At 35.1% G+C, this 20,050-nt stretch overlaps 1 protein-coding gene across 1 annotated transcript in view; it reads right to left on the minus strand.

Annotated features, from left to right (window-relative positions):
- Window positions 1-266: 266 nt before the first annotated feature.
- TNPO1 (transportin 1) overlaps window positions 267-20,050 on the minus strand; it is a 38,212-nt gene continuing 18,428 nt past the window's right edge. Inside the window, exons 9-22 of the mRNA XM_085322034.1 lie at window positions 19,391-19,543; window positions 18,006-18,231; window positions 15,342-15,513; window positions 13,385-13,471; window positions 12,507-12,614; window positions 12,138-12,296; window positions 11,942-12,029; window positions 10,830-10,928; window positions 10,536-10,631; window positions 7,553-7,628; window positions 6,642-6,741; window positions 5,071-5,145; window positions 2,602-2,744; window positions 267-1,884 (exon numbers count right to left, since the gene is read on the minus strand). Of these exons, the coding sequence (XP_085178160.1) occupies window positions 2,637-2,744; window positions 5,071-5,145; window positions 6,642-6,741; window positions 7,553-7,628; window positions 10,536-10,631; window positions 10,830-10,928; window positions 11,942-12,029; window positions 12,138-12,296; window positions 12,507-12,614; window positions 13,385-13,471; window positions 15,342-15,513; window positions 18,006-18,231; window positions 19,391-19,543 (1,547 nt within the window). The 3' untranslated portion in view covers window positions 267-1,884; window positions 2,602-2,636. The remainder of the gene's footprint in view (window positions 1,885-2,601; window positions 2,745-5,070; window positions 5,146-6,641; window positions 6,742-7,552; window positions 7,629-10,535; window positions 10,632-10,829; window positions 10,929-11,941; window positions 12,030-12,137; window positions 12,297-12,506; window positions 12,615-13,384; window positions 13,472-15,341; window positions 15,514-18,005; window positions 18,232-19,390; window positions 19,544-20,050) is intronic.

Genomic DNA, 20,050 nt, shown 5'->3' on the forward strand with positions numbered 1-20,050 from the left:
GAGAAACTAAAACTATAAAAAGGCGGTTATGGCTTAATTTTGTTTTGCAGATTAATTATGCAGCACTTGAAAAATGGAAAGGTGTGGCTTCACCTCTGACCAGCAGAGTTAAAAAAAATCTCTCCATTTTCCTTTATCATCATGGGATACTCTTTAGGCAATCTAAATTAATAAAGACTTGCCACTTTTAGATGGACACAAGATCAAGTGTACCAGTTAGGATTTCACATTCACAGTACATAAGAAAATACACATGGAAGGAAAAGTAAAGGGTTAACTTAACAAGGATTTATTCACAGGAATACATGTAAGTAGAGAAAAAAAACACAACAGAAAGCTAAACAAATGAAATGAAGAGGATCCAAACCAACTTTCACTCCGTAGCTTTAAACTTGCACCCTTGTGCATTTAACTACATCACAAAGGGCCACCAACATGCGCCGATACAGTGTAGATACCCTGCATTACATCCATTAACTTAAACATCTCTTTAAGATCATGCTTTGAACAAAAATAAAGCATAGAAGGTAATATGTTGAGTGGGAATAAACACAAATATAGCAATCATGTCATCAACTTCTACAATTGTCTTACGTGCCAACTAACATTTATGCAGCCTTTAACGGGTCTTACCATGTAACTCATTTTTAGAGGTTCTGATAAAATCACTAGTATATAACCATGCAGAAAGCACATCACACTGACAGCACAGAGGCAAATATTTTGCACAGCTATATCAGCTTTCCACATTGTGCAGGTTACACACAATACAATATCAATCTTATTCTTAACAGATCCTAAAAAGGTATTTCAAGGCCTAATTGTAAGCTACAGTACTTTATATCTATATCCTTAATAAAAATAAATCCACAGAATCTTAGAAAAGGAAATTTAAATGCAGGGCTATATTGAATTGGTAAACTGCAACACAAAACTGGCGCAACATAGGTAAATGTATACCAATTTCACTCTATGTGATGCAAGCATGCTACTTTCCCACTAATTTAAATTACTTCTGATCACTATGAGCCAGAATGCATGCCTGAACCTTAAACTGCACGTTAAGAATAATGCCTTACTCTAGAAATTAAATCTAATGAAGTACAATAATCAAATCATATCCACTACTTTAAATTTTTTTTAAATGTAAAAATTAAGTTGTCAATCTTTCCTTTGAAGTGTCCCTCCCCTTACCCCCAAAACGAAAGGAGTGACTCATTTGGCAGCTTGCAGGTTTCTTCATTTTGTCAAAGGTAACCTTTATTAATTTATGATGGGGTTTCTGTATTGTACACTGCAAGTGCCTGCTCCTAATACAGACACAAGCTGCATTTTAACTGTACTAACTTCATTTGTGTAGTTCTTCATTAACATGCAAATACCTAGGAATCCCATCAAGCAGGATGAAATAATGTAGAAAACCCTTACTTAAAAAAAATAAAAGAAAAAAAGAAAGCCTTTACTGTTTGTGACCCCCATTCTTAGGTTTCCTTTATTGTGCGCAAAATAGTTTTCCTCTTTACGTATCCCTATGGTTCAATTATATGGTTCTTATTTTGGTACAATTCCCCACAATATTCCAGAATGTGCTGTTTTGTGAATAGATTTTTTTGTTTTGTTTTTTTTGTTTTGTTTTTTGTTTTTTTGCTTCTTCACATCCAGTGCAGAGTTGTAATAGGAGACAGATTTCCACCCACAAAGGCTCCAGATGTTAAAACATTTCCCAACATCGACTTAATACAGTGACGGCAACACCTCCCTCCCGCCCCTCCCAGTAGGGTTGGGATTGTACTGTATTCCCTACTGGTTTACCCTTCCCCCCAGTAAAGGGTAACATTTTCCCTGGGTGCAGAGGCTCCCTCATAGTCTCCCAGACTGAAGGACCTGTAAAATGGAGAGATAAAGGTATAGTTAAACCTTACTTTGAAACTTAACCGACAGAGCTGTGCATAAAAAACACCATCACCACCACTTTAAGTAATAGGGGTCAATCTTCAAATTAAAAATAAATTTGTGCCCAGATTTGTCCCTTTAAATTTGTTTTTAAAAAAGACCACATTTATACAAAGTAAAATTATTATTCATGAAACAAGGATGCATGCTTTAAAGCTATACTAACAGTTGCACTGTTGTGGCTAGGCTTAAATTTGAGAAAAAAAGTTCTGAATATTTTAACAAGTCCTCTATATTCTAACCCTTTTTGTCCAAAATTGTGAGATGGTTAAGACATCAAGAACAGATTATGATATGCATGCTTTCCTGACCTAACAATTTCACTTTCAGGCTGATTATTTACAGCTATACTTCCAACCGTATCTTGATACACTACTGTGCATATAGTTCTTACAGTCTCAAAAAAATAAAATCCCCCAGAACAATAATCTCCTCCCCCCAACAACACAGCCAGACAACTGCTATTGCTACAGCTACCACCATTCAGGTATGCTATCATCCTTTTTTTTTCCATATAGGAAGGAAATATATCTGATCCAGTGTACCTGAAAAAAATGTAACCTAGTCAATAGTTATGTTTCATATAATGCAAATTGAGAGGAAGCCTGTTTCACAGCTCTATTTAGTAAAGACGTTTTGTGTGCTTACCTCTAATTATGGGACTGCAGCTACAGTGCATGAGGTTAAACTCCATAGTAAGCTGCAAGGCGCTCTTTTAAGGGAAGAGGAAACTGGTCAGAGAAACGCCTCCAGTTTTCATCCCCAACTTGATTTTTAAATCCATGAAGAATCTATAAATGAGGTATTGGGGAAAGAAGTCAAGACAATCACTAATTGCTGGATTGTACATCTGTCCCTTTAAGTTTTCAAACTTAATATTTATACAGTACTAAGAAACAAAGGGAATTTAGTAAAGTCTTACTTAAAGGAAAAATTCACTTGTGTAAAGCATGTAGAAAACAGCTACCCCAACAAATTAACAGAAAAGCAAATATTTTTATTGGATATGGTCACCTCCGGTCTAGAGATAGGCTATTTAATAATGCTAAACATTTTGCCAACTGACACAGTTTATATGTTAGGATTATTGTATCCACATGTCTTTTTAAAGGTCAAGAAGGAAAAGGCAGAACCACAGCCAGTATTTGCTAAAAATTGGTAGGCATTCATACTGTCACAAATACAAAAGCATCCTATGGGTACCTGTGTTTTTTTTTCCATGGAGCACATACTCAAACCATCACTAATAATGATATGACAGGGTCACCTGTTAACCACAGGTAGGCCCACCTCTCTCCCCCAGCCAAAACAGTCAGATAAGCCAACTACTTAGAATTTAACAAAATCCAAAAATTCTCAGGTTCCACAAAAAGCAAAATACTATTTTAATAATCTTTCAGTACCGTTCTAACAGCAGAGCTTCAGCTACAGTCTTAAGATACCTTGCTTTTATAAAGGGTGTTAATAAATAGATGGTGTGTGTCCGATCTTAACATTGGCAGCAGAAGGCTTTTCTTTCTCTCTCAGCTTTCCTGCTCTCAAACAAAAGAAACATTGGACCCCCCCCCCCACTATCAAGAGAGATTACAAGCTCCAAAGAAGTTTTTTTTCCATTGTTCCTAAAATGTGTATCACTGTTGGAAGGGCTTGAAAAAACCTGTAACTGGAATACGGCAATCATGTATTCAGATGGCACCAACACCCACTCAATTAAGTAACACGCTATCACTTGAAGAAAGATTCAACTCCTTTTTTGCGTAGTAAAACAAAATCAAGCAAAGAGAATATACTGTCAAAAGCAAGTATGTCCTTTTATGCCGGGTGACCAAAGCCCATTGTGTTTAGCTTGAATGTGTTAGATCCCACATGGCTATCTGGGAAGAATGTGAATAACTACTTGCTTCAGTAAGTTAAGCTCATTCTCCTATGTTGAAGGATYAGTGCAGAAACATGCACTGAAACTGCTTGGGGCAATTGACAGAAAATGCCCTGGACTTTAAGACTGCAGGTATTTGTTTTCTTCTACTGATTCCTGAACACTCAGAAATGTGCATTTCTCAAACTTGGTGCTTGTTAGAAGCATCTCAGATAACTGTCTCCTATCTAGACAATTAAATTTCCGTCTTTGCTCCTCAGCATGGCACTCAATTTCTAGCGTCTCTTCTGATCCTCGCACTCAGCTGATCCTCGCACTCAGCATCATTTGAATCATTTGAAAACGCGATACTGACCCATGATCCCAGTAAGTAATTAGAAACATACTCTGTTTTAGCTAAGAGGACTATCATTATATTTTGACATATGTATCTCAGATCCACTTAAGACAAAAGGGGAGCCACACTACTGAACAGTAGTAGCATCTGTGTATGAAACTGAGAAAATCGGCTTTTTTTTTTAAAAAAAAAAAAAAAAAACTCAAGACTAACACGAAGAAACAATATGGCAGTTTCTGGGTGGATTGGTTTTGCTTGTTTATTCTGACACAAGGCAAATTGATCTTTCATCTAAACTCTATTGACAGTCTAGAAACTTATTCTTGGTCTTGGGTGTAAATTTTTCTTTAAGTCTTGCTCTGTTCAGTACTCATCTGAGAAGGATTCCGCAGAGCATTAAGCAATCTCAAAAGCTTATTTTTTGCACAGAAGCAAGACAAATAGATCAGAACAGTACTAAATATTTTTTAGTCATAACTCTATTTTCCCAAAATAGTTATTTTTGTGACAAAGAACAGAACAAACAAAAACCAAACATAAACATACACACATAAAACACCTACAACCAGACAGATTTTTTCTTAAAAAATTTCATTTTAAAGTGTCTTATATGTAGTATAAAAAAACCCAGTTCTTTCAAATATAGTCAAAAAGTAGTAGGCTGGACATTTCAAATAAAATCCCATGCTTTCCAGTACTGTTAAAAAGTTTGGAATAACCTCAGTGCATATAACAAAACATAAAAGTAAAAATAACTTTAGATTTTTATGTAGTTTTATCTTAAAGACTTTGCAAAGAAGCCTCTTAAAACACACATACAGTAAGTGGTAACAGTGGAAAGCAAGCAAGAAACAGAGGATCCAGGAGAGTCAAAGTTACAATATGCTTATCGTAGAAACTTTACCTTACAGAACATGTCTCGAAGATCATCTTTTGGGCTAATCCACGATGCAACAGCATCACAAAAAAAAATAAAGTCCTATAAGATTAAACAATCATACAGGTTAGAAACCTCAATTTATAGGTCTGAAAGCAACGCTTGATGTTCTTTCTATGAACTACACAGGGTCTTTGACCCCAATTCACAACTGCTTTTATTTTATTTACTTTCCAGGCAGTTCAGGTAACAATGGTAAATTATTGTATGTATAGGTATAAGAAATAGTGTTTTAGGTTTTTGGTTAAATAGAACAACAGGTTACAAAACACATCTCCTCTCCCAGAACACACTTGTCTAACCTTAATTCTTAGCACATCAACCAAGTTCAAGAACCAATCATCTTATAACAAGCAACAAACTCAAAACTACATTAGCAACTCTTTCTCACATATCTCCAGCTGTAAAAGAGCTGTTCTATTTCTTCAAGGAGGGTCAGAAGTTTCTGGGACACATAGAATGTTTAACATTCAGGTTCACAATCAAAGGCACCCCAAATCCTTCACTCAGTTCATCAGCTGTCACGCATTATCTCCTACTATACTCTTAAAGAAGTCTTTAATCATTAATCTGGTAATACATATTTTTGGATAGGAACTGAGGATAACTATGGGGAAGGAGAGAATGGATAATGAAAAAGTCCTAAGTTCCTCCTCCTCCTCCCCCTTAAGTTGTGCAGAAGAACAAGTGGACAGCAGAATAGGGCAATGCTAAGTACAGAATTATACATTAGTAAAATGAACTGAAAGTTTTCAGAACAAAATAAAGGTTCAACTCATGCATTTCTGAGAGAGAGATTCCGAGTAAGGGAAGGAGGGAGGAACTATGTGTTTAAGGCAGTCAGCAACTTGCACCATATTCTCCGTATGAAATCCTTGTGATTTCTAAGAGAAATACACCTTGTTTTTTTTCTTTTATAACATACTACACTGGTATAGCTTTACTTCGGAGTTGTGGAGACTAAAAAGTCATATTCTATTCCAGACGTGCAATATATATTTCAAAGAGATGCATCTTTGTTGTCCCACTGACTCTTTAAGAAGTATGTCCAAGGTCCAGTCTTCCCCATCTAAGCTTTAAGAATTAAATGATTTTTTTTGCTCTGTTTCTTTTTAAAGACGTCTAGATTGCATCTGAATTGTACCATTCAATACATAAAATTTTGCCTTATATTTTCCTTACAGATCCTTAACACAAAAATAAAAAAGAAACTAACAGAAATCTCAAAAAATTGTTATTGTTAATCAAAGCTCATTATTTACACTTTCTTTAAAAGACACACAATTTGAATGCAAAACTACTTCTCTTCTACTCTTTTCCTTTCCATAGATAATTACTGAAACAGAAATCCTGATGTATCACTGTATGTATCATTAGCAATATAAACACTCTGGTTTCCTTGACCTCAAAACTAAAGTTACATCACGTATTACAAGGCATCAACATCAAAGTTAATTTTTTAATACTCCATTTACAGCTTTCACTAAATTTCACAAGAATAAAGAAAAAAAAAGTTAAGATCTGTTCAAGTATCTTACTTGGACTACTCCACTGGGGTTGACTGATATCATGGTACATATCCCCCGGAAGGCTGAATCCTTTTCCTCATTGTCCCTTATGTTTCGCAGAGAAGTGCACCTAATAAATTGGAGAGCAAAGCTGTTAACTGAACAACAAAGTAATAAAATCAGCTAGAGTCAGATCTAGATAACAGTATTTGATGGAATAAGTCACACAGATAAGATGATATGAAACACTATTCTGAATGCTTAGGAGATAGAAAAATACTTGTTGTGTACTGTATTTACTAATATTATTTACATTAGGCATGATCTGCAGAATCTTGTTCTCCTGTTGTACTAAATACAGTTACAAAGTGTGACCTGCATTCCATTAAATACAAAAGAAACATGTATCTGAAATATTTACAGAAATTATCATTATTAGAAGCAGAACATATACTACTACCACAGTATGAATTATGTCAGATACCACTTACAGAACAGTTATTTAACTTTTATAGCAGCAAGCAAACTATTTTATACATAACAAGTCTATAAACATATATTCCTTACAGCAATTCAAGCCTCAGACTGAATTTTAAGTAAAGTAATGCACGGTTTAACTTTTACAGTATTTGCATGCATTGTATTATCATTCTGGTGGATTTTAAAATGCTCTTTCATAGTCAAGCTTTTTAACACAGCAAGCATGTGACAATCTTCTCCCATGCATAAATTAGTCGTTAGCCACAACATAAAGAATACATGACGGTGCTACTAAAAACTCACAAACCTGATAGGACAAGATTAGTCACATGGTTGGCAATGATTAAGGATTGAGATTTTGTAACCAACTGAAAATATATCTAAAAGTGAGATAGAGAAGAAGAAAGAAAGAGAGAGTGAAGAAAAATGAATTAAAAAAAAAAAGATTGAATAATACACACCAGGGTCTTATAAACTGCTGTAGCATGGGGGCCACCTCTTGAGGACAAACGTAACCAAGACGACCAATTGTTATTGCTAAGGTAACGCAATCACGGTTATACACCACCAAACGCCAACCAAGACATGAGCAAATGAGGGGGGAGGAGAAAAAATAAAGAAAAAACAACAAATAACTCAGAAACAGAAACCAACAGAATCTGTGTATGATAATAAACATAAGATTTCACCAGTGCTGTTTATTACCACCCCCTAAATAAGAGGCAGCAACATATATGGTATACTCTCCAGGGTAAAAAGAAAAATTAAAGAAGTAAATGAGAGAACACCAAAAACACAATTTAAAATCCAAAGGCTTTTTGACACAAGCAGTCATTCTGCCCTCTTTACAGTTAGTTCTTACATTGAAGTTATGTAAGTTTTTTTTCAAATGTACTTATTCTGGATATTCTTGATAAAAACAGATCAAGCATTTTCAGTCATAATATTAAATATTACAAACTTTTTAAAAAAATTTGGATTTCAAGATTTTAATTGGTCTACTAACTACCAATACAACTATATTTAGAAATACGTTTACACTGGATATATTGTGGTCTACCTAAAAACACTAAATAAATGATGCCCTTCTCAGTAAGCACTACATACTTCTGTTCTTCACTGTAGTGCAGAATTTTTATTTTGAAGTGGTTGCTAACTCACAGTGACTAGTTGCATAACAAATTTGTTAATCCCCAAATTTCTACTGTTCACAAAAGGCTTCCTCATAGAAGTCCCAGCAGAATCTGACTTCTGATACAGAGGCAATAGGACACGTGACTAGCACAACTGCTGCTCCGGATGATTAGAGCACTTGGGCCTTTGTTCTGAGGGACAGACAGAAGGAAGTACCGTCATACAAATGTGTTTTAATGGTGTTTGCTCAACTCACAAAAGATCAATCTTTAGAAAAAGGAGAGGGTGGGGAATAATGTATCAGGATTACTTGAAGCAAAATACATGAATAATACTAAAATCCAGCAGATTTATATGAAGCAGAGAAAGGAAACCTATGTTCAAGGGACATACTATGCAACACTCTAATTAAACAGGCATTTGTGAACAGTTTCATGAAACATGCAATAAAGCAGATGATGCTTTCTCCAGAAAGAGTTTGGTGTAGGATATACTAGCAGCTTGAAGCATACTCATTCTGTGAAAGCTGCAGCACACTGGTATTGTACTATTTTTTTCTCTGATACTACTCAATTTCAGTATTCAGCATCTGAAGCTTTCAGCAGATCTAACTTGTGAAACTGCCTTTTCTGTGAGATTGCCTTTAAGTACGTAATTCAAGCATTATGTTAACAACAAACAAGTTATTTGCAATTGAAGTACTACTTCTAAAAGAAGATACACTTGTGGCTTTCCTCCCCAAGTCCTGACAGCTACAGTCTGTAAAAGGAGGCGCAATTTCTACCAAAGCTGATGTACTCCTTTTCTATGCAATTTAGCTAATGTCATCTCATGCTTCCATAAAGAGAAGTGGCTTAATAGCTCATTACATAGTAGGCTGAAGTAGAACACAGTAATATTCTAGCACATACCAGTGGCAGGCAGCACAATATCCCACAACAAACTTATAATAAGTACACCACACAACATTTATTTGCAGTTATGCATCCACATTTAAAGTAACTATTAAGAGAATAAACAAAATGTCAGTATTTGGATGCTTCCAAAAATTCTCTGATAGCAATGGAAGCAAGCATTTAAGTACTGGATGCCTATCAGTTATAGGTACTACACATCCATCAGTGGGGGGGAAATGAGGAAGGGTGTAAATAAAAATCTATAAATACATTTTGTATATTGCTATACTACTCCATATCTACTTCATAATGAGCAGGTATTTACTCCAAAATTACCTTTTAAAAAGCAATACCTATAATATGCCAAACAATTAGCTAATTTTTCTTCAAGTTCACCTTCCATACTAGATTAGGGAAGTAAGAGGGGGAAAAGGGGGGAGAAAGAAGGGCATAGGGAAACTGGAGCTTTTAAGTTCACAAAATACTGGAGGAAAATATCTTAGCTCATAAAAATGCAACTACAGAATTGAACTTGTTTCATTTCCAATTGTCTCAGGTTATAATGAACTATCATTTTTTCACATTCTAATTAGTTATCAAACAAAAAAATTTGAAAGATTCTCTATCAATAAAACAGTAAAACAAAAACATGTTAAATCATTAATAGAGTTTTTCTGTAGTATGGAAGGTGCTCTTCACACCAGAACATAAAGCAAAAGAAACAAGCCTCAGAAATTCGAATTTAGTAAGGCATTTAGAGACTGTTCCCAATTTAAAAGTCAAAGGTGTTGGCCAGAACACAAGCACATATGCCATTGATAGCCTTGTGTTCAGAAATATGTAATCAAGTTATCAGGTAATAGATACTGCACATAATTTTAGTTACATTGTGGTAACGTTGCCATCACAGATCTAGATTTTATGCATGATATAAATTAATCTTTTAAAAATATCTAGTCTTTTTTGGTAAAGGAGTTCATTTTTTGTTTAAATATGCCAATTACATTTGCTTCAAGCATTAGACATATATATACAGTACACATTATATGTACATACATGCATATATTAAAATCAGCGTAAAGTAAGGCTACTAAATCTTAGAAGTGTTACTGCATACATTTGTCATATCAAATAAATAAAATTGTAAGAAAATACTTCAGATAATGGTAAATAAATATAATAAACCTTACAAGGTGAGAAGTAACAATTTTAAGAATCTAGATATATGATAGATACTTTGCTGCAAGACTGAGACTTGTAAGAACTTCTGCAAAACAGGTTACTTTGGTTTAGAAAAGCCAGATACATAGCACTAAAACCAGTTCTGGTGCATTTTGCCTATGTATTTTTTTTAAAACAAACAAACAAACAAAACCTAATTCCCTTCACCATGAATGGTTCAGTTTTTGGGTACCTGTGTTCTCTAACAAGGTCTTTGGCGTGTTGGGTCTGTTAATTATTTCTACAAGTTGGTGCAACACCATTGGAATATAAGGCTGCATCTCTATACCTAAAATAGACAAAAACAAAGATTCAGAAGAAAATGACTATTAATATATATAATCTCAATAGATCTGGTACACTGAACTTCATATCAGGACAAGAATCTCTAATTTAATTTAAATTTCAACATGAAAGTATCACTCTGGAAAAAAAAATGTCAAAAGTGAACATTCAAGAAAGTCTCTCAAAAGAGAAAGAATCTTACCCATCTGGATGGAGATTTCTCCAATTGCCCACGTGGCATTGTTGCACACAGAAATGAATTCAGGGTTTAAGTTGGTTCCCAAAATGGGCATGAAATCAGCTAAAGAGAACAACATTTTAAAATCTCATCACACAATACAACCATCTTGCCCTAATACTCTAAGTTCACAATAATTTAAAAAACAAACAACAACAACAAAAAAAAAAAACACTCCACACATAGAAGCCTATTCAGATGCTTGGAGAGTGTTATGCATGAATTAGAGCTCTATTTCTGCTACACAGTGAATTAATCTGAATTTTAGAATTTAAATAGATCAATGCAAGTTTTTTCAAACCATGATTTCTAAAAGACTTTACATAAACCTACAATTTTTTTCTTTCTGTCTCTTGGAGACTAGGGGGGCGGGCAGGGGAGGAAATCCAAATACAGTTACTTCTAGTTTTTATAAGACAGTTGAATCATCCTCAAAGCATGTGGAAAGCTACATAGTCAGTCATGCTTAAAAATAAAGCCTAGAAGGCAATCACCTCCTTGATTAAATACACTCTAAGAAAACACTATTAATCACAAAGATAAGATTATGACATTTTCCAAAATAAATTTTCAGTTCCTAGTGTATCCAAACACTCATTTGAAAAGCTGAAGACTTCTCCAGGGTATCTGAGGGAAGAGATAACAAATATTTTGGAAGTCTAACTGATGCTACCTCCCTACTGAAAAGGAAAATTTTCCTCTAAGTTTTCTAACTTTAATATGTATGTAATTGTGTAACACTACATTATAACGGAACCATAGAAGAATTTAATCAAAGAAAGTTGGTGTTCTAATTTAAGTCTATCTGTATTGCTTTATTCCAGCAAAACAGACTGCTCATTGCATTATAAAAATACCAAGTGACAAAATGAACCTCTTCACTGTTTATAAAAGGAAAACCAGGTATTTTTAAACACGCAGTTTGAAGTATACAAGACTACGCACTCCTGCTAATAAAGGGTAATGAAAACTAACACTACCATAACGAAGCCAGCTACAGAGGCCAGCGTACAATGTCTAAGCCAGCCTTTTATCAATCTGTAAAACAACTGTTTAATATGTAAAAAGAAACATACCGATACAAGGCTTAACATGTTGAAAACACGCCTTTGTCAGATCTCCTAACAATGCAAAAGAACTCTGTCGTACCTCAGGCATTTTATCCTGCAGGAAAGAAAAGAAAAGAAGAGAGAGAAAAGAAAAAGACTATTCTAGTAGTGCTTTTGATTCTCTGGAGAAAGAAAATTCTAGGATTAAACAGGTTCATCTCACCTGCATGCACTGGTACATTAGTGTCAGGATATTGCTGCGAGCCACTAGCTGTTCAATGTTGCCTCCAAGTCCTTCAGCTAAACCACTAAGTAAATCAAGAGCCACAATCATGAAGTCTTTATCTGGAGCCTCATATTGGTCTGGCTGAGCATTGTGCAACTGCAAACAAAAAAGTACACATTTTCAAAACAAGTATTATATAGTCTCAGAAGTATGCATGAGGGAAAAAGAAATGTTTCATGATGACAGCTTCATTTAGATGTTCAATAGTTATACTACAAATCCCTTTACATAGCCATAATATTACATTCTTAACATATTGATTGAAAGACATATTCTGAAATCCTAGGAATAGCAATAGAAAAATACCATGGCTTGTGCAAGGGTCTTCTGCACCAGATTTACACAACGCTGGTACACAGGTTCACAGTATGGAAGGAAGCCAGATTGCAAGGCAGTAGCAACTGACGACAGGCACTGGAATAAATAAATAATAAAAAAATCACATTCTTCCTCATGCCCCTAGTGCCTTTTACTAGAGGGATGAGGGAAGGGGGTGGGCAGTGTCAGCATTTTAAGTACATCATATAGAGCTGATTAAGTAAGTACTGATCTTTTAGATTGTGTTTATTAGCTGAGCCAACTCAACAGTCAGTTAATTGCGACTCTCTAAATATGCCAGCTGAGAAAGTTTCTCAAAAGTAGCATCTTCTTAGATACGGCTGACAAAGTGCATATGAATACAGCTACTATAATACTCAGTCAACACTTACATTAAGCTGTAGCATCTTGCTCATGTACAAGTCTTAGCATTAAATTTAAGTTACAAAACTACTTTTTGTAGAAGAGTTTTCCTGTTTCAGATTTGGAAAGTATAGCAAACAGTTTATATGGTCTAGTTCACACCTTTGGCTTGTTTGACAGGAACTTTAATAGAAGAGTGAAAGAAGAAGGTGGAGGGGGGGGGAGAGGAAGAAATAAAAAAGAGGAGAAAGAACAGTATTTTCTTCCCTTAAAAAGAATCCCAAAGCAAATACTCAAAAACAGCAGAAAAGAAATCTAAAATTTCCGCTAAACCTAATGATACTTCTTCAGGCACAAGATTTTTTCACTACTATCAGATTTTCTCCATTATGACAAATGCCTAGAACCGTCAACTTTTATAGTCACACTTCCTAGTAGGAGTTTCTTTAGTAATGCAAGTACAATTCCTAAAAGAAACCGATTACTCAATTTTTAACATTTACCTCTAATAAAGGGAAGAGATCTTTATCTTCATCCTTCAACATGTTCCATTTCTGGATTAATGGAGGCATTAGCATCTGAATATATTCCTGTTTAGGATGAAAATGCATCAGCTGCTGGAACAATTTCAATATATTGGTTTTCTAGCCTCAAAATACACTAAGTGTGGAATGAAGAACCACTTATACTTTTGACAAAAGACATAACTGATGTACCATAATTTAACCATTGTTCTAATATGCCTAAAAATAGATGGTTCTTCTGTCTTGATAAAAGTTTAATCTCAGTGTTTACAATTTAGGTCTTCAGATTTTCAACAAAACACTGATATCAATCAAATTTGTGTTTCTACTATTACAGTTGAGGTAGTAAGAAGTAGTGACTAACATAATGCAGCTAAATGCTTTTACATAAAAGTAACTTCGTATGTCTTAATTTGTTCACACTAGTAATCAGCTGTACTATATATATAAAAAAATCTAAGATTGGTTCTGCCACCACAAGTGTTTAATTGTATCCAGAAACACATTGTATGTCTGTATGGCGGATTTTTGTGAAGCAATACTCATGTAATAATTTCTAAATATGATAAGGAGGGAAAGATAATACTCCACTCAGTTCAACAATAGTTTTTTGTTTGTTTTTTTTTTTTTTGTTGTTGTTGTTTTCAAGACAGTGGCACATAACCCTTTGCAGAGCATTTTCTTCCAGGTTCAGCTTCAGTCTAGCAGCTTTCAGTGGCTCCCTGATTTTTAATCCACATGATCACCTCAGGGCATGTGGAAAAATCTTTTTACTAGCAATGCAATCTTGCTGTGCATCTGTCATCTGCTTTTCTCAGCATGTCCTATTGCCCTCATGCTACAATCCCATCCATGTTCGTGAAAATTCTTCCTTGAGCAACTAACCATCCACGAAGGCAGTCATTTCCCATCCTTCCAGAAGGACCCATTTCCACCAGTATGCAACAGCTTGATACAGAATGGCTATCTTCTCTGCCACCGCTCAGTCACAAGGACATTAAGCAGCGCATCCCTAGTGTCTGTTGCTCCCAGAAGGCATCCAAAGATCCAGCAGATGCTGCCAACTAATGCTGTGCCCAAAGATAGTGTTCTAAAGGTCTGAAGAAAGTCCCACTGCCAGCAGGAGCTCCCATTTATCTTCCTTGTGGTGCTGTCAACTGTCAAGTTGGCCAAGGCCAGAGGGAGATTGAAGAAGAGGTCTTCTGATTGCATAGGGCCTCAGATGGGAAGTAAAATGCCATGGCAACAAACCAAATAGTTTTATTTTAGTGTGTCTGTCACATGAAACATTAGAGAGACAATACAAATTCTAATAGCCAGCGCAAGATGCACGTAACATGTGACATGTAMATATATTCTATTAATACACACATTCTATTAATAAGCACACATGCTACAAAGAACACATTATGTGCCTGTGTGTTATCTGTGCTTTGTTCAAAGGATTTTGTGTTTTTATAAATAAAATGCATGTCTATCCCACCCTCTGATAAAGCAGTTTCAGGCAACAATGTGCTCCAAAATATTAGGAAAAGACACACAGAGAGCAGCCTAGTTGTACTGAAAGCCGTCCCCAAATTGGTCACAAATTTGCATACACGTTCCATCTACTTCTCTAAAGTTCTTTTTAGTATCTATACTGATATAGATATCTCCTTTGACCTGAAAAATGCTGAGATGGGGAAAAAAAATCAAATTCAAAGCACTATTTGAAAGTCACTACAAACACAGTGGTTTATTCAAAATATTCAAAATAGGGATCGTCTATGTGGTAGACAAGTTACAAGCAGTCTATACAAGCATTTTACAGGTAAATATTTAATACGATCAAAAACTACATAGAAAGATCAGAATTTCCATTTTGTAACATATAAAGCATGCTGAACCCATTTCTCAACATAAAATCAGCGCTTTAGAGAATATAAGGGATACTCACTGGTTTGTTTAGATGATGTCCTACAGAATCTGCCAGAGTTCCTATAGCATCATAAAGAATGAGCAGGTTTTTATGCTGGTATTTACTAAATGCGAAGACCAAAGTGTCAAGTATATAAGCAAGATAAGGAACAAGCTCTGTACAAGCCTCCTCTTCTAGAGTAGCAAAGGCACTGAGGGACAAAAAACAGGTCAGTCAGTACTGTGAAAACAAAACAAAAACAAAACAAGAAAACTCAACATCCCCCAACACAACACATTTCCATTCAGTACAAATTGTATTTAGCCCTCAGACTCATGTGAAGTATGTTTCCAAAATCGTATTAGTGAGATAACCCAAATCTATTCTGACGGAACACATAAGGACTCACATGGGGATGTATAAAATCCAAAAATATTTTTGTAAAGCAATGCACACACAGGAAAAATCCCTGGAAGAGTTAATGTATTGTAACTTCTTGTAACTGAAACATTAGGAACCATAACACAAGCTGTTACATTTAAAGTGTGCTGTAGCTGCACCTAGAAGCCTCAGTACCACTGTGCCAGATACCATGCCAACATAGGATAGCCTGTACCCTTTGGAGTTCACTACACAGAAAAACAGACAAAAATACAGGAAATGTGCATGAACAATTTTGTCCAGCCTTGGTCAAAGCTCACATCACAGAACCTTATCAGACTGCCTGTTAAATGTTTATGAATGATGGCACCAAAATAATAATACACACACATGTGTATGTTTATATACATATATATATATATGTGTGTGTGTGTGTGTGTGTGTGTGTGTGTGTGTGTATATATATATATATATATAAACATACACATTATAACCCCCCCCCAAACACACACTTCAGAGAAATATTAAAATGAAAAAATTAAAGTTTTACTCACCTGGCTTCTGTCAACAAGACTATTATTAGCCAATCCTAGCACTAAAAATGTATGCATCACCCTATGAGATGACCCCTTGCTAGCGTGCAAGATATAGAAGTACCTTTTTCTTAGCACAGCACAACTGTGGACACTTTAAATGGCTAACATCATTGTCATCTATTATTTTGCTTCTTCAGAAAGACATAGAATATGAGCAGGAGAACATATATAAGTCAAAGAGGTTTTCAGGTATCCCCAGTTAAAGAGCAGTTTCTCAATAGCAAAGGAAATGACAGTTAAATATCTGAGATGATACAAAAGTTGGTGATGAAAATACGTAATACTCCATATTCAATTTTCAATATAGCAACATGAAAGATCATGAAGCTATTTACTGTAGGGATGCATGTTTTTTTGCTTCTCTCCATGAATGAGCATCACGTCCTTAAAATTTATAAAGCTGGCAAGTATGTCTTCACTTACAACAGCTCCACATTTTCCTCAAAGCAGAATTCTCCAGACTATTTATTTTCTTGCTGCAGCAGCAATTTTAATGAAACTCTACTCTGAAGAAAGCATTTTAATTAATGTTATAAATCTAGTACTGACTGAACTTAAAAAAATAATAATTATATTATTATTTTAGTATTTCTCTCGTTTCCTTCTACTACTTTAGCAATTTGCACTGTCTATTGTGTATCCTTTGAAAGCACTGCATGAGGGTAGTCAACAATTCCAACATAGCTGTTTCTGAATATATGTACATTTTAAGCATGTTCTGTATGAGAGAAGTGTGGATCAAAGGTCCTTTTTTTTTTTTTTTTTTTTTNAATATAAAACTTGCACTGAACTCTGACTCCTTGGATTAAAATCTGTGAAGTAAATATTCTTTTATCACCATGCTCCTGTCCATTCTGGAACAGGAGATTATAACCTTGAGGAGACAGGTGAGAAAGGGCTGGAATTAAAGTAAAACAAATTAGCTAGCCAAATATTTGACAAGGTTTAGAGATAAAAAGGGAAAATTTGTTTAATACACACATCTTGCTTAATAAATTTCATTCAAGGCATATTTTAAGCACACAATCAGATGTAGGTATAATATTGCTTTATGAAGAAATCTTCTTTGCAGTCTGCTGTGTACAGTTCTGCCCCACACAAACTGGTATGTAAAGCTTGCTGAGCTTCTTGCACAAGAGGTGGATACATTGCAATAAGTTTTTTTTTTTTTGAAGTATTAGTAGACAAGGGGCAAAAGGATTCTCATATCTTAGGATCTCTCTTTCAAAAGAGGAAAAGAGGAGTCTCCCTTGAAAAGAATTATAACACAAAATGTTTTGGTGATCCTGAGTCAGATATAAGCAACATCAGTAACTCAATGATAGGATAGTTTTCCACCGCTACTGATACTGACTCTGCACATACACATATAAAAGTCAGATGAATGATGTCAATTAAAAAAGTAACTTCAAATATTGAAAAAAAACAGGTGTCACATACAGGTAGTTTTCTTTTACTGCAACATATTATTTTAGTTCTGTGATTAATATACTATGAAATCAAACTAGACAAGAGAAATGCAAATTAGCTTTTTCATTTTATCAGAACTCAATAGAATTTGTGACTACTCTACAAGAAGCTGAACTTACCTCTGTTTAAAAGAAAAATAAATTTTTTCAAAAAAATCTAAAAATGGAGTCACACTGTCATCAAAAAAAGGCATTAAAACAGTGTCCCATGAAAATACAGTGCCAAAAGTAGTGCTTTTGTTTGAGCTTTGACTCACCTGCAGGCAGCTTCTTGTACTCTCTTGTTGCTATCCAGGATACGCTTTAGCAACTCAGTCATTAATGGCTTCAAATATGTGTCTGGGGGTTGACTAACTACCCAGTGTGCATAGCGACTAAGAGTCCAGCATGTAATGGAGCGCACAAGAGCCTTTTTGTCAGAGAGGCACTGAATAAGGTGAGGGATCAGCTCAGGAAGATATGGAATCATACCCTGCATGCAGCCTGTAAGGAAAAACACCATTATTAAAGAACCACAATCAACAAAAGATGTCTTCTATTCAATTCTCTGTTTTCTAGAAGGGACATACTCTCTATCATGCAGTAAATTTTACAACATACTATAGACAATCTACGTAATTTATGTTAGCTCCTTACCATAAGCAATACTTTGCTCCAGTCAATTTTATATAAATCTCAATTATATTTCTACCTCAGTGCTTCTGCAAACTCCAAAAGTTCTGCTTTATTATCTGGAGTACAACAAGTACATCCAAATAAATACATACATACTGCCTGAAAATCCTACCAAAAATATCAGTCTACTCAGAGTGACCAAAAAAAAGAAAGAAAAGATTCAGTCTTGAGAGCAAATAGCCACTTCATTAAAAAGGATTCTTTAAGAAATTTAATTTTCTTCTTGTTTTCTCCTAATTTCTCACAAATATTGACCAGCAAGAAGACCTACACCTTTGAGATAAACAATAGCAGTAGTAATAAATTGAGATTTGCCAGAAGTGCTAACTTTTACTTTGCCTGACTGGAAATCAAAACCAATGAAAAAGTTCTCTAGCAACAAAAAAGTATGTTCAGTAGGCACTATGGAATAACAAAGATAATCCCAGCATGACCCCCCAAAATACTCCTTCTATCTCCAAAAGGCAGATACACGGTGGAAATACTGGCAAAAAAGCCCCAAGCCTTTGAGGAAGTACAAAGAAATGGAAGTCAAAACATTTAAACAGGAGAACCATCCACAAAAAGCAGTTCAGTACATTCAAGTCATAGGATAATCATCTTTTCCATTTCTGAAAGCACTGAATGAAATTAAGACTTCAATTTTTTTAGTGTCCCTTTTATGTCAAGCCAAGATAGTACTTCATGACTGACCAATAAATATATACTGCAGAATTACAACAGGGAAAGAATAAAGGAAATAATCCAAGCTATTTAGCTTTCCGAACATACATAGCTTTGAAAATGAAAAATTAAAGCAATAACTGTGGTCATCAAGTAATAGATGTAGAGATTAATCAGCACACTGAAACCATGCCAGCTAAGCTCATATACTCATTTGCATGAGTAAATTCACCTAGAAGGAATTTTAAAACTGCTTTAGACCCAACCAAAAAATTCAGCAGCCTGATACACAATGTTACCTTACCTTCAGCAATTGCTCCAAGAACAAGGATACCAGATTCTTTGACTACCCATTCTGGATGGAAGAGCAATTCCTTCAAAAGGGGCAGGATGTGTGGCAGAAGTTCATCACGAAATACATTGGCCAGGACATCTAGAGCAGCAGCAGAACATTTCCCTAGAGAAATGATGGAGTGTTAATCTCTGCACAGTATACAGCCAGTTTTAGTCAGACAGTATAATCAGCATTTCAACTTTCAGCTGCCAGTGAAGTCTCTGGGCATTAGGAGGAAGAACACTAAGTTACTACAAGACACAGTGATCCACTGTGCTCTGATACAAAGCTATGGCTCTTAAAGTCAGTTTTGCAACACTTACATAGCCACTAAAAAAGATTTATACACTAGGGATATTAAAACACAAAGACAGGAGCTCCAACATTACTTGCAACATTACATACGTTACATAATTTCAGGATGGAGTAACACTAAGCAAGAGGGAAGATCAGCAACATGATTGTAACACACTAACTAAAGAAACAAAGGGGAAAAGGATATGGCATAAAAACATTAGCAGTGGATTAAAGAATATAGTTCAAGAGTGATCAGGTCTGAAAGAAGTAAAATTATAAAGTTCTAGAGACTTCAAGGAATTTACTGGCCTCTGCACTAAGTTCTTGTACCTT

Source organism: Rhea americana, unplaced genomic scaffold (assembly GCF_003343005.1).
Source record: "Rhea americana isolate MKP2758 unplaced genomic scaffold, rheAme1 scaffold_74, whole genome shotgun sequence".
Classification (NCBI taxonomy): domain Eukaryota; kingdom Metazoa; phylum Chordata; class Aves; order Rheiformes; family Rheidae; genus Rhea; species Rhea americana.